At 50.0% G+C, this 15,412-nt stretch overlaps 1 protein-coding gene across 15 annotated transcripts in view; it reads left to right on the forward strand.

Moving 5' to 3' along the window:
- Positions 1-15,154, forward strand: part of LOC108362756 (protein split ends-like) — a 140,951-nt gene extending 125,797 nt beyond the window's left edge. For 11 of the 15 annotated variants that reach the window (XM_017615879.1, XM_017615885.1, XM_017615886.1 and 8 more), the window contains 4 exons: positions 68-7,835; positions 7,905-9,492; positions 13,864-14,171; positions 14,256-15,154. In XM_017615879.1, the coding sequence (XP_017471368.1) occupies positions 68-7,835; positions 7,905-9,492; positions 13,864-14,171; positions 14,256-14,428 (9,837 nt within the window). In that variant the 3' untranslated portion in view covers positions 14,429-15,154. Of the gene's footprint in view, positions 1-67; positions 7,836-7,904; positions 9,493-13,861; positions 14,172-14,255 lie in introns of those variants that run through there. The other 4 variants (XM_017615891.1, XM_017615892.1, XM_017615893.1 and 1 more) reach the window with 2 other exon arrangements.
- The last annotated feature ends 258 nt before the right edge of the window (positions 15,155-15,412 follow it).

Below are 15,412 nucleotides of genomic sequence, written 5' to 3' on the forward strand. Positions count from 1 at the left end.
ATTTGTTTATGATTTATTATTGAAAACATTTATTACAAACTCAAACTTATCTACCGTTTTTTCACAGTCTCAGTCGCACTTGTCGGAGACAAGACACAATGCTAGTGATCAAAATAGAAGTAACCTAAATTCCAACTGTGATGCTCCTGTATATGAGGCCTCGGCAACAGCCGTACAACATAAGAGTGAAGTGCGCCGCCTTTCAGACACCAACAATCATCCCAGTCTTAAGTACCATCAATCTCAGTATCACGCGCATTCGCATTCACACACACTGCAGCAAGCATGTCAGCAGCAACCGGTTCGCCGACCGTCCATTGATTTAACGGCGACGCTGGGGGCTGGTGGCTCAGGATCCGTTTCTACCCGCCAAGGCAGCGTTAGTAGTACTGGCTCTGGAAGTGATCACCACCATCCACCTACCCATTTGAGCACTTCTGGTAGCACTGGGCTTTCGAATTCGTTAGCCTGTAAGCGACGACGTGTCACAGGGACAGGTAATATTGGCAGCGGCAATGGCAATACGCTTTCCTCGTCTACATCCACAGCGCCATGTGGTGGCCTCTCTAACAACGCGGGAGGTAGTGGCACCGCTGGCAGTGACGACTATCATCAACACATTTCGCGAGGGCGGGGCCATCCATTACATTCCCATCACTCACTCGAAGCCAGCGGCGGTGAGAGCGCAGACGGCTCACGTCCAGGTACCCCACTCTGCGATGAAAGACCCGAAGTGTTGCCTAGCGATCCACGGCGCGTGCCACGTGACCGCCGACATGAGCCGATGGTGTTACCGCTGCCGAAATTCGGCATCCAGTTTTTTCATCAGTATCGCAAGACTGTGACGGGGCAGACGATTTCGAGCGCTTCAGGTCACTGTATTGGCAGCGGCTCAAGCTATCATCACAGCAGTAGCGGCATGCTCTCCTCGTTGTCAATGGCGGCGAATAACAGCGGCGTCGGCACGCACATATTGCCAAACACCAATTTGAGCAGCAGTAATCATTCTAGTCATAGTTCTGCGGCGATGACGGCAACAGCATCTTCAGGTTCCTCCCTTGTACCAGGGTTTCCCTTGCACAGTCCATCTACTCGATACTCCTCACACTGGCGTCCGCATCAACATCATCACCAACAACATAGCCACGGCCACAATCACCCAGCGCATGCACACTATAATCCAGCTGCAACTGGTACAGCTGGTGCGACAATGATAAGTCCGCTGCGACCACGATCGCTTAGTTCGAACTCTAGTGATTCTGATGTACCCGGCCAGTCTAGTGGTAGCCCTTCATTGGAAGAGCGCATACGTACACTTGATGAAATGTACGAACGGTGGTCTGGTGGTACTGGGGGAAAGATCGCTGGCGGTACTAGTGGTCCGAGCGCCAGTGCGAGTATTGTAAAACGTCATGACTTTGGTAGCCATAGCCAAACACTTTTTCGGCAAACGCATCGTGGCAGCGAACACCATGGTATTAGTGGGGGGCTGCATCACGCGATTGTCAACACAGGTTCCTCGTCGATATCGTCACGCTATAAGCTTCCTGATCTCGATGTCAACGAGATGCAACCCTCGGAAATTGTTAAATCAGTGTTAGCGAAGAAATCCATATTTGATGATGACTTACAGCGACTGAAGAAGAACCAGTGGTACGAGCCATCGACGGACGCCACACAACTGGCGAAGCACATAATTGGAGTTTGTACTTCGCCGGGTCTTCCCAATTTAGCCGCGACGAAGACGCCCGTAGTTGGAAGCAACTCTGCAAGCGCTTCAAATGTCTCACTATCGAAACAATCGGGTGCACTCTTGCAGCGATTGAGCAGTCTTTCACCGATGAATTCACCACAGGCATCAATATCACCATATAACAGTCCATCACCTTCGCCTTCGGTGAGTGGTGGTACTGTGGCAACACCGCTACTTCCGTGTGCAGCCAAATTAGCAACATCTAATGCAGCGATTGGAATTAGTGCCGGCCCAACTACAACAAGTTCCACCAGTGTTTCAAGCATTGCTTCTGCTTCAAGCTCGGCAGCAGCTATGAAAGGTTTACAATACCCGTTTCCCAGCCATCCGCCGTTGCCGAGCACTGCAGCGCCACCACCTACTGCTCAACCGGCTCTCCCGGCCGGACCTGCGCCCTCAGACCTGCCACAATCGAAACCAACGCAAGTAACTACATCTGAAACGAGCACCCTAACAACCAGTACTGCAAGAGTAAAGGCAAATTCTATTACTAAGAGCCTTAGTGTACCATGGGTGCCATTGAGTAGTAGTAATGTGGGTGAACGTGTTGCTGCGGGTACAGTCGACTGCCGTATACTGACCAAATCAGTCTCCGTGCCCGGTAGTACAAATGTTGGTACAGTTAAGCCCATGAATGCGCATACACCAGCCGCGGAGGGGACATCAATTGCTTTAAGCAGGAGCTCCTCCACGACCATAAGTGCGAAAATCGAAGAGGATACCACGAAACATTCGAAACAACAGTCTAGTTCCCCGTCCATTTTGAAGAAGAGCGAACGGGGCTCACACAAACACAATCATCGCAGTGAGAACGAAAAGCGCTCTTCGAGAGCAGAGCGTGCGTCTGAAAGGAGAAAAAACTCAACAAACTCACAACATTCAGTAGCTTCGACGCCGCGATTAGAGGAAGATTCAAGTGAATGTGAAGAAAAGGATGGTGAGAAAACGGAAAAGGAGCGGAAAGAGCGGGAAATTGAGAAAGAACGAGAGAAAGAGAAACAAAACAAGGAACGGGAAAAAGAAAAGGACCACCAGGAACGTGAGAAGCGCGAAAAAGAGGTGCGCAAACAAAAAGAAGAACGTGAAGCACGCGAGCGAAAGGAGTGTGAAGAACGTGAGCGCAGGGAGCGTGAAGAGCGTCAACGCAGTGAGCATGATGAGCGTGAGCGTGAACGTGCACTTGAACGTGAGCGTGAAGAACGTGAACGCAAAGAACAAGAGGAACGTGAGCAAAAAGAACATGAAGAAAAGCTTGAGGAGGAGCGCAAGGAGCGAGGAGAACGTGAGCGAAAAGAGCGCGAAGAATGGGAGCGAAAGGATCGCGAACGAGAGGAGCAGCTTCAGCGTGAGCGTAAGCTGAAAGAAGAACGTGAATGCGAGCGCCGTGAACGAGATCGCGAACGAGCACAAGAAGAAGTCGAACACATCGATAAGGAACGGTCTGAGCGGGATACGCATCGAGAGCACTCACGAAAAAAATCTGAATCGAGCAGCAAACACGATGTCGACCAAATACAAGCGCTCAAAAATAACCAATCTACAAGCGATTTCCTTCCGCAGAGCAATGACAGCGATCACCAGAATAATAAAGAGAATGCAGTGGATGAAAGAAAAAGTCCCATGGTCGTCGAAGCTTCTAATAAGCACCGGAGCAGAAAGTCTTCACGAAACTCGCCAACACGACAACCTAAACGACGTCTGAGCTCACAAGATAGTAACCACGGAAATCTTAGTGGTCACACAACAATAAGCGAGGATCCAGCTAAGCGTTTACGCATCGAGACACAGCACACAATAAATGCCTCATGTACGGCGACCAAAATAAACGATCGGCAGCCTACAAAGGAAACTTCTCATGTCCTCGACCCGGCGACAAAGCAGTCCAGCGGAAAACATCATCATCAACGATCGTCAAATCAGACCAATACTGGCAGCGTTAATTTACCTTTGGACGCAGCTGCATGTTCCGAGGAAAAAACCAAGTCCAAAGAACATTCAAATAAGCACAGAAGCAGCAAACATCACAGACATCAACAAATGCACCAACAGCAAGGCAACAACGCCACGAATGAAACCAACAAAGAAGGTCAGGACAATAACGACAGCCCAACTACTGCTGAGGAAAAGACTACTTCGCCCTTGGCCACCTTGCCGGTGACAGATAAATCAAGTCATCACGAAAATATTTCGGATCAAGAACACAGGGATTCCGGCGCAGTTCATTACCAAATCAAGCATTCGTTGAATTCCAGCGGTGACGAAGACTTGCTGCAACTTTCGAATCAACACAAGAGCAAGCAGCGCGAACACAGTGCCAGCGGCGGAAACCACCACACGCGCCACAAAAGTAAGCGTGAACATCGCGAGCGCAAGCGACATTCAACCACAGAGTCTCTAGTATCAGCACCTGGCAATAATCTAACCGATGAAGAGCACCCGCACAATCCAAGCCGACGAGCATCGGCTGCGGGCTCGCACAGCAGCGAATCGACCTTGCCGATGTTGAAATTAAAGCAGGAGAGTCGAAGAAGTGCCGAACGAAAGTCTTCACGCTGTTCAGACGAAGGTCTTGCCTTGGCACCGCCACAATCAGCACAACAACGCCCGGGTAATAACACCAAAGCGACCCCTTCACGCAGGGTGATAATGAGCTCGGGCGACTCGGACGATTCCGACGATCCAGCAAATAACGGAAAGAAGCACTCGATTTTCGACATACCCGATGAAGGCCCCTACATTTCGATGTATGACAAGGTTAAGGCGCGCTCCTGCAAAAATATGCAAAAGCATGAAGAGGAGAAGAAAATTAAAGCCAAATTCACACAACTTAAACAATCACGTGCCAAGCGCGAGGAGAAGAAGCGCTCAACGAGCTATGAAGGCGACTCGGATTCTGATTTCGAAGAACGCAATCAACGTAGCGGTGGCAGCAGTTCCTATAAATCCCGTAATCAGACAAATCTCACCTCTTCCTCCGACGAAGACGATGGCACAAATATGAGCGGTCGACGTCGTAGCTCGCAAGCCTCTTCACATCCCCAGCGCATGTTTTCAGATTCTGACTCGACCACAACAGCTGAGGCTGAAGCACGTCGCAGCAAACTACATCATAAGCTGATGCGGCTATGCGATGATGATGGTGAAGACAGTTCTGAAGACGAAATACAGGCGAATTCACGCAAGTCGCTGGCGTCGTCGCCAAGCAAACGCCTTTCGACCAAGCGTAATTCCCATTCAACACGCATCGCCTCCGATTCCGAATCGCAGTCGCAGCCTGTCGAAGATATGAAAATAAAGCGGGAGTTGACAGATGACGAAGATCGTGATAACAAATTCAAAATGCAGATCAAGGAGGAAGTCGAGCAATCAGAAGCCCAAACAGAAATTAGTGATGATGTCAAAGTAGAGAAGCCTTGTATAAAAACAGAAGAAGACTCGTGCCCAACACCAGTCGATATCAAGCAAGAATTTAAACACTTCGCCGATTACGAATTTACCCTTGAGCACCCGTCACCTAAATCTTCACTGAAGGTTCAGCAACATTGCTCGCCCGAATCTCGTAAGAAGCACAAGAAAAGCAAGAAGCGCCAGAAGAATGCGTTTGCAATGCCTAATGTCACGGCAACGACGCAGAACATAGTCGAAGCCAAAAATGTTTTGGTCACTCTTACGCCGGGCTCTTTTCAGCTAATGAACTTCATGAGTACGCCGGAGAGCAAGGTAAAGACGTCACTATCGCCACCATACGATCCATTCGACGAACTGAAACGCGAGTGTGCGTCTATACCAACAACACCTTCTGTGCATGCCAATAATGGCGCAAATGAGGTGCCCCTGGGCGAGAAGAAGCGTCACAAAGATCGCAAGGAAAAAAAGAGGGAGAAGATGCGTAATATGAGTGATGGTGGCGCCAGCATAGATTCTGACAAGATGTCCAAGGAAGAGCGGCATCGCTTGAAGAAGTCGAAAAAGACAAAGAGCCTCGATTCCACGCGAATGTTGAATACAACCACCGCCAATACTGAAAAAGCAACGCCCGCGGCGTCAACTGTGGCATCGGTGACGATTTTGCCGGCAGCATCGGCAGCGCTCCTCACGGTTTCTGCGCCAAATTCGGCAGTACAGACGACCAACTACCAGTCTGCAACAGCTAAACGCAGTGGTGAAAAGATGGAGGATATATTCGGGCCAATATCGGATGAAGAGTCTCAATTTACAGACACCGAGTCCAAAGAGATGACTTCGACGTTTTCGCTAGACACCAATTATGACGGCCTTTTAACTTCGTCCACCAGCATAACTGGGCCCATCGTTTCCGCAGCACTGAATCCCTATAAACAAGATCCTCTCACACCAAAATCACACACTGTTGAAGAGAATGAGGAGAACAAGCAAAAGGTGCTTGTCAGCGGGGAAGGTGTTGGCGGCAACATAGATCGTGAACGCCACCGAAAAGAAAAAAGGGAAAGGCGACGAAAAGAGCGCGAGAAGTCACGTGAACAACATGCCCTATCGGCGCTGCAACAACAGAAACATCAAATCGATGATGAGAACAGCGTTGACCTAGACGAGGCTGGGCGCGCTTTGGAGGCACAACTCATGGAAGACTCTGACAATAAAACCACTGAAGATGCCACTCCCTCTACCGCCACAACTTACCGTAGCGATATGACCGATGTGTTCCGCTTTTCTGATGGCGATGAGAATTCTCACGACTCTAATGCTCCGCACCGAGATAAAACAGACGCTGCCGAATTAAACACCTCAGCCAACGCACAATCACAGTCGGGTGCCATACCGCAACTGCACATCAAGTGCAAGGAAAAGAAGAAAAAGAAAAAGCGATCGAAGGAAGAGAAGCATCATCACCAACGCCGAGAGTCTGGTGCATCGATAGTTTCCTTGCAACCACAACAACAGTCTGCGGCCGCGCAGCACACCGCAATGTCACCTCCGCCTTCCGCGGGAAAGCTTTCGATTGATGTCATTTCGGCCAACGCCAAGCAACTGCAAAAAATGGAAAAGCAAATGTGCAATGATGAGATCGAAGAGAACTCCAATTCAACAGCACAGTCGCCTATCTGCAAACCGTCGCCAAGTTTACCTTGCTTGACAGACGACGATATTGATTTGAGTGGTAAACCAATACTGACCACATCCAAACCAACCACAGACATGCTATCTTTATCGCCAATGCGCGAAAAGAAACTGATAAGTCCAATACCAAAGACACCGACTACAAGCGCAACGCCATTTGCAAACGAAAAGTCTCATTCCATTTCCTATGGTACAACTACGTCTCCTGTGAGTTCGCTTACACCAGCAGCTGTTACCGTCGCGTCCACGCCAACAACAACCGTTAACGTGATGTCACCTTCCGCGACTGCGGAGGCAGCGACATCTATGGACTCAGCAGGATGTGCATCCTCTACTGCAGGCACACCAACGACGGCGAAAAAGAAGCCAGAAAATTTCATACCTGGTTTTGATGGCAAACTGGATGAGCAGATAAGTGAGTCGGCCGTAAAATCCATTTCGGTAGAGTTCAATGCATCTATACTAGACGCAAATGCAGATGAACCGAAGATTCCGATAGAATCGCCACCAGATCTTGTCGCTAAACACATGGATAAGACAGAAGACACAAAGTCTCGAGTCACCATTTCACAAGAAGAGACAGAAAGTGCTGTATCTGCACTATTGGGCGAAAGCTTCGGCAATTCGTCTAATATTGACTACTCTTTCCAAGATGATACACTCGAGGATGACTTGGCTACAGACTGTGCTAATGTCGAAGCGCCCGAGCCAGACGAAGAGGCCGCAATTGCTGCGAAGGCTATCGAGACGACAAACGAGCCCCTGCAGCCAGAAGAAGATGCCGAGGAAGTCAGCAAAGCAGTACAAAGTCTCAGCACCGAAGAGATGGATGCCAAAGTAGATACACCACAATCAGAGCGTGGTCTACAAATCGATACAGATACAGAGGAGAATGTTGATGAAGCCGACAGCAGTGGAGTCAGTCTGAAAATCGATGAATCTGCCACTTCTGGTGATGTATCCGACGAATTGGGAGACAAAGAAAGTAAGTTTTATAATCAATGCCTATCGTATACGTATTTATGTTATAACATACGTTTATTCAAATCCACAGAGCAAAAGGCAAGCGAAACACGCATTGAAGAAGAGCAGGTGGAAGAAAATAAAATAATCTCAGTCATTACAAAGCTTGATGGTAATTCTCAAAGCAATAACACCTCATCCCAGGCTTTGGATTTGCCGGTGAAAGTAACTAAATTGGAGCCACCAACGATAAGTAACTTGGAACAACCCACAGTACAGCCAGTGAAGTCGGTGCTGCCGTCTATGATCAGCCTGGATCCGATTTCAACAAAGAACTCGGACGCAGCTCACGACAGTCAGATGACGCCCACATCAAACCCTTTTGCCAATAACAAGCCAATTCCAATTTCAAGTTCAAGCGCAACAGCAAAGTCCACCGACACCACTACCACTGCGCAGTCGCCAAAGACTCTCAAGATCACCTCATTGCTTTCTCCAGCAGCAACCGCTCAGCCAGAGACAAGAACTTTCGTCGTGAGTGCGTTGTCGAGCGCCCTAACAGCGCCTCCTACCATTAGCATACCGGAGTCGTCAACACATTTCGCCATACCACAGTTGTTGATATCGCCTAGAAGTGGCTCCGCTGGTGATCATCAAGTTCTGCTCTCGCCTAAGGCCCAACAGAAGCAACAATCACCACAAATCCCTGGACACCCAATGACCGCTTATACACTCAATGTGCGCGCACCCTCGCCACATAGCCCAAACAAGCATTCGCCCTCGCCCAGAGGCAGCACCCCAACAAGACAACTGAGTCCTTCCAGCATGACAGTGGCATCAACCTCGCCAACACAAATGACGCAGCAACAACAACAACAGTTGCTGCTACATGTTGGGAGCCAACGGACGTCGCAATTGCCTTCACAACCACAGCAGCATAGCCAAATAAGCGCGCCAAACGCAAATTCGCCGTTGGTCACTGTACCCACAGCTCCTGGCATTGCGACTCAACAGCCTACAAGCTCAGTTGGCAGCGGTGGCAACGCCTATCATTCGCCACAGCAATTGCACAACATAGATAGCGCCCCTGCAGAAGCTGGCAATACGAAAAATGGCAGCTGTTCGCCAAGTACTGGCCCTTTGAAAATGCCAAATGCTCTCAGTCAATCGCCGCAACAGTCCGCTGCTAGAACAGTGTTAGACCATAGCACTGGTAAAGCGATTGGAATGCTGCCGCTAACTGTGCAGAAAATGCCACCAATGCCCGCGCTACCGACCATCATCAGTAAAGTTGTGAATGTGGCGCCACAACAGGCGAAGCAGTCCACAATGTCGCCACCGTTGTCCGCTGCTCAAATCTCCGCGAAAGGCGTTTATATGGCAAGCCATCAACAAGCAGCGGTTGCTCAACAACAGCATCAACTCCAAACGCAGAGCTTGCAAATGGGTTCGCACCAACAGCAGCGGCATTCCCCGCAGATAATTCAGATGCCTACAATGCAAAAGATGGCGCCATATCAGCACCAGCAACCGCAATATGTGCAGCAGCAGCATTTGTTGCAACAGCAACGACAGCAAATACAGCAGCAGCAGCAACAACAACGCCAACAGCATCATCAGCAAATGCAGCAACAAATTTTGCAACAGCAGCAACAACAACAACATCAACAACAGCAGCAGCTGCTGCAAATACAAAAATTGCAACACCAGCAGCAGCAACAACAACACAACAAGCAACTGGCAATGATATCAACACAGCACGCACAACAACAACAACAGCATCAGCAGCAGCAACAACAACAACAACAACATTTGGGTCAACAACAAAGACAACGCGTGTTGCCGACACTGCAAAACACACAAGAGTTACAGCCATTGATTCAACCCCAGCCACAACAGCCCCACCAACAGCAGCAGCAACAGCAAACACAACAACAACATCACCAGCAACAGCAACAACAAATGTCATCGAATCGTCCTGTTATAAGCCCCACAAATACGACAACGGCAACTGGACACCAAAATTTGGTGACATTACGGTCCCAACAGTCCCCTGTGGCTGGTAGTGGCTCACAGAACGTAATACAATGCTCTGCTCAAATGACACAGAAACAGGAGCAAATGGCCATCGGAATCCATTCGCCCACACCAGCATCTACGCAGCTGTTAAAACAGCAACAACAGACGTCGACGAGTCAAACCACAGCCGTTGGCATGCAGTTCATGCCTCAAATGCAATCTACGGCTAGCTTGAAGGAGTCACAAAAGCAGCAGCTAAAGACACAAACGGCTAGCAATCGACAGGTGTCCGATTTGAGTTCCTCGGATGCAACAAAGCAAATGACACTTGCAGTAAGTGCAACAACAACACAGCTAATTACCCCAGAAGCGCCCACTCCTACTGTTCCTGGCGTTGATAACAAACCGCCCACACCAAAGCCTGGCGAAACAGTAGAACTTAATAAACAGTCGCAAAAACCAGCGCCAACCATGGCTATTGGGATGGCAACTCAAAAGCATGCGGAAAGTGTTTCTGTGATCTGCAGCGCTGAAAGCAACTCAGCATCAGTGGAGAAAGAAGCTTTGATAACGATGGCTCAGCAAAAGAGAGATTCTTCAATGCCTGTGATCAACGCTGAAGAAGCTACAGTATCAAAGGGCGTAGTAAAGACACTGGATTCGGTTATAAAGAAAGCCGATACGCCAGTTCAGAAACACGACCAAAACTTGTCCAAAATTGGGGAACGACCCGAGACTGATAGCGACAAATCACCTACTAACATGCCTGCAACAATAAAAAAATTGTCGACGCATTCAATTGCGAAAGACGCTGCTACTTCGAAAGGTGAAGAAAAGGCATCAGTACCACCTGCAAATATTGCGGTTGCGGTTAAATTACCGTCGTCCTCCGCAGTAAATGAGAGTGCTGCCAACAAACAATCGGCACACAATGGACCAGATTCGACAAATGCAACAGCAAGCAGCACAGATCATGAAACCGAAGACGAAACCGAGACAAAGCAGGGAATGAACATGCTGGAGGGGTCTATTGCAACCACTCTCACCCCCGGAGGTCTTGGCTTCGGGCGGTCCTCTGCAAGTGCACGTGGTGCTACTGCAAAGCGCGGCCGTCAGCCGCGGGGCGGAAAGAAGCAAGCTGCCGGTATCGCGAATGCCCCACCATCACAACTGGTAGTACCTCCGCAGGAGGCCAGCGGCGTGCAAACCCGTTTACGAAAACCAGCAACGGCAACGCCGGCGATTCGTGGACGCAAAGGTCGCCCGCCGCGAAATCTTTTGGCTCAGCAGCAGCAACAGCAGCAAGCTTTACAACAACAACATCCGAACAAAATGCAAGTTGCTCCGGAAGCTGTAGACACGACGGGTGGCGAGAAGAAGTCGCGAAATCAGGCTGTCACCCTGAGGAGTGCAACAACTGCGACAGGAGGCTCAGATGTGTATGAGTTTCATGACGATTCTGGCGAAGAATCGAAGACTGCGCAAGGCGCTGCACCAAGTACGGGTTCTTCAAGTGGCAGCGATGTGCGACCACGTTTGATTTTAACCATTAAACCTGGTCAAGCAGCACCAAGCGTGAAAGCTAGTGAAAAGCCAAACGCTCCTATAGCAGAAGAAGCGTCTAACTCTACACCGCACACGTCGCCAATGCCCCAGCAACAAGCATTCTCTAACAACCCACAGCCTGCCGTTCAGCCCGCTCCAATTGAAGTCAACAAATGCGATATCCAAGCACCATCACCCGCAACCGCACCGTCAGCCACAACGCCACCAGGGCAGCTACCGGACATGCCAATCATGGATGCAGTTCAGGCAACTCCTGCAGCTGTTGTAGCACTCACGACTGCGGCAGCATCAACACCACAAAAATTGGATCAGGTGCTGCTGAACGTCGCGGAAATGATTACCACTGCCGCTGGCGCAAATACCAGAAAATCGCGGCGTCTGCAGGAAAAGGACCGTTGCACAATCGACGATATCATTGAAGATGTGGTCCGCAATAATGCACCAGCAGCAGCTGCAACAGGTATTAACACCAACGCAATGTTCCCGAAGGGTGCGCAAACACCACCCAGACGGTCGGGGCGCAATGCAAGCACCACCGTAAATCCGAAAAAGCCCGCTGGCGGGGAGACACCCACGCACACACCATCGTCTCCGGCGGTAGGACGGCCGCGGCGTTCGAAAGACCGCAAAGGAAGCGTCGAAGCCATCGGCATCTCTCTCGACCTCTCAAGCGATACGGATGAACAGCATAAGCAGGAACAACGCACATTAACAGTTCCCACAGCGGCACTCGAACAAGAACTATCGGCCGCCAAGGCAGCGAATGCTGCATGCAGCGTATCGAACACCGTTGCCGTTGCAGCAACAGCAACTACAAAAGCGGTTATGGGAACGGAAGAATTGGTGACGCAACAACCACACCAGTTATCCGCAGAGACTTCAGCTCAGCCCTCAACGTATACTGAACCACAAACGCAACCAATGCCGATGCCAACTCATCATGCCGTACCACAGCACCCGAAAAAGAAGGCGCTTGCTGCAGCCGAAATAGATTCGTTCGTTGGCAGCAGCAATAGTCCTAACAGTACTCATGATGAGAGCAAGAATCCACCTATAGCGTCATTGCCAAGCGCTGACGTACCAGCTCGTCAGCCCACTGCTCTTGCAACGCAAAAGAAGGTGGACATAGTGAATAAAGCACTAATCGACCCAGTCACTGGTATAATCAGCGGTAATAATCAACAGGGTAAGGAGGCCAACCCGGCAGCGGTAGTTGCCACAGCTGCAGCCACCCTGGCCACTATGCAAAAGACGCCTTTGGATGCGAAGAAGATGGTGCAGGCGGCCATAGCAGCGGCAACGGCAGAGAATGTGGCAAAATCGCAGGACATTCGCGGCTCGACTCCCTTCATAAGTAAAACTGCAACTAATATAACAAACTCTCAGGCACCACACATGGTTGTGCCAACGGCCTCAAATGCGGCTCCACCTTCTGCGGCTGCACCTTCTGCAGCCGTAAAACCAATACAGGGGGTGGAGCTTTCTTCGAAGCCACTGGGCACTCCCATTTCGTTGCTGAACAAATCAGCTGTTAGCGTCGTTGTTAAGACCACGACGACCCCCGTTATCATAAAACAACAAATTGTGCAGCCGCAAACGACAATAACGCCGGCGGTAACAGCTGGCAGCAAGCAATCCATTGTGGTGCAACAGAGTCCAGTGGTAATGCACGCGCAGCCATCAAATGTACGTCCGCCCACTCTGAAAGCGCACGTGCTTAACAGCCAGAAGACGCTACACCACCACCAGCAACAACAAACACAGCAACCGCATCATCTGGTGTCACAAGCCCAGCAGCTTGTGCATCAGCAACAGCAACAGGCGAAACATATTGTTGTTTCCAACACAAATAACGTTATTGCGTCCAATGTCATTACCGCACGCCACACACTGCAGCAGCATCCACCGCCACAACAGCTGTTGGTGAACATACCACCACCGAACGCTCAGCAGGTAGCACATATAAACTCACCTCACATGCAGGCACATGCGTCCCAGCATCAGCCGGCACAACAGACGCTCGTCATCAAGCAAGGACAGGCAATCGCTGGTCAGCAGTCAGTACAAGTGGTTAGCTCGAAGGCACCGGTTGGCGCGCAGGTTGGAGACATAGCAGCACCACCGCAGCACCTACAGGCAGGAAAAACGCCGCAGCATACTGGAGCATATGTGCCGTCAATGGCTCAACAGCAGCATCAGCAACAGCCACAGATAACAGTGCTAACGCCACAGCAGCAAAGTCAGCTGATTAAACAGCACCAGCAGCAGCATCAGCAGCAGCAACAACAGCAACAACAACAACAGCAACAACAACAACAGCAACAGCAACAGCAAACTGTGCTGCAACCGCCGGTCAGTGTCTCCATGGTGAGCCAACAGCAGCAGCAGAAGCAAAGTGTACACGCTCAACTGCCACATGGTGTGACGGCTGTCCATCACCAAGGTCACAATAAAATCCCACAGCAACAAGCATCGTCCCTAGTAATACAACCAGGTGGCATTATGGGTCTACAACACCCACAAATGCTACTGCAAGCCAAACCACCGACGCATCTGCAGGGGCAACAAGTCCACCACCAGCAGATGACGCCTTCGCCGCCCTTGCAAGCTGGCGGCTTGCCAATTGCTAGTGGCGCTAAACCCACAATCGCTGGCATGCATACGATACAATCACAAGGTGTACAATTATTGCCGGGCAGTGTGGCAAGTCCTCCACCGACGGCGCTTAAACAGCCCGCCGCACAGCATCCACACAGTAATAGTGGCGTATCAGGTATGTTGTATTGTCGCACAAGAATGAGCCTTGAAAGTGTTCTGCTTCGACTGCATGCTATATACTTTTTGTCTATTTTTTTAGGCAACATACGGACCAGCGTTCCAACTTTAAGTCCACAGGGTCAGTCGCGCGTTGCACCACTTCTGCTGCCCACTGGTATGCCAATGCCGCCATTTGAGCCAAATATGGTAAGTTTAAAAGCGAACGATTACATTATTTTTAATATTCACAGTTGTCCATATGAGGCGTTCTGACCCTTTAGTTAGCTCTTAGCTAACAGGATAATTATTGTGTTATTATCATGAGACATCCCCGGTTTCGGTAGGGTTTTGCTATTAACCGTTGTACCACTACAGTGGACGGCATGTACAATGAGTACGGTTTTCTGCACACGTACTTGTTTTGTGCCTGTTCCGTCAAATAAAGCGTTATAAAGTACAAAGTATTAGCAGATTTTACGTACTGGGATGTCTCAGGTTTTACCCGACCCCTTGCTGTTGTTTCGGCATTAGATCGCCGATAGATAAGTAAAATCTCTTAATCGTTGTTCGTCCCTAGAGCAACACTTTGCAGCAGAGTTGCTCCGCATCTTTTCCCTCCAGTCTGGCATTGAGTCAAAGTAGACCACCCGAACACCTCTTCGGTTAGGTGCAGTTCTTGCAACGGACCGAGTTCCCTAAAAACCAGCTCAGGGTTTAGAGAGTGGGTCACATCTTTTGGGGGTGCATGTTGCTGAAGCCAAGGCGCAACCACTGCGTCCACGGCTTTCCACAACATGCGCGGGTCCTGCTCATCGGAGCTCACCCCAGAAACAAAACTCTAACTCGGACTCCAGAACATGTCGCGCAAGATATAGGAGACAACCGATTTATGGCAATGAAGCCAATCAATCAACCGTAGGGCAATAAACTTGGCTAGGCAGATAAACGATTTGGTATTCTGCACAATGTACGACGACGCCCCTACCAGGATTATGGTTAGCTGTAGCAGATCGCTCAATATAACAANGTCGTTGTCGTCAAGTTCCACTAACGGCAACCCTAGGAAGCGTGCAGCTTCTGTGGGGTTTGTCCACAGGGACAAGGCCGTTAGGGTTGTCGGGTTTTCCGGGCATGCGAAGAGATGTTTCGAGTCATGTGGGGTCTCTCCGCATGCCGGACACTCATTCGGCACATCCTCATTCAATCTGCTTAGGTAGGAGTTTAACCTGCTGCAGTAGCCAGAGCGGAGTTGGGCTA

Source organism: Rhagoletis zephyria, unplaced genomic scaffold, assembly GCF_001687245.7.
Source record: "Rhagoletis zephyria isolate East Lansing unplaced genomic scaffold, Rhagoletis_zephyria_1.1 Rzeph_scaffold_01093, whole genome shotgun sequence".
NCBI lineage: Eukaryota > Metazoa > Arthropoda > Insecta > Diptera > Tephritidae > Rhagoletis > Rhagoletis zephyria.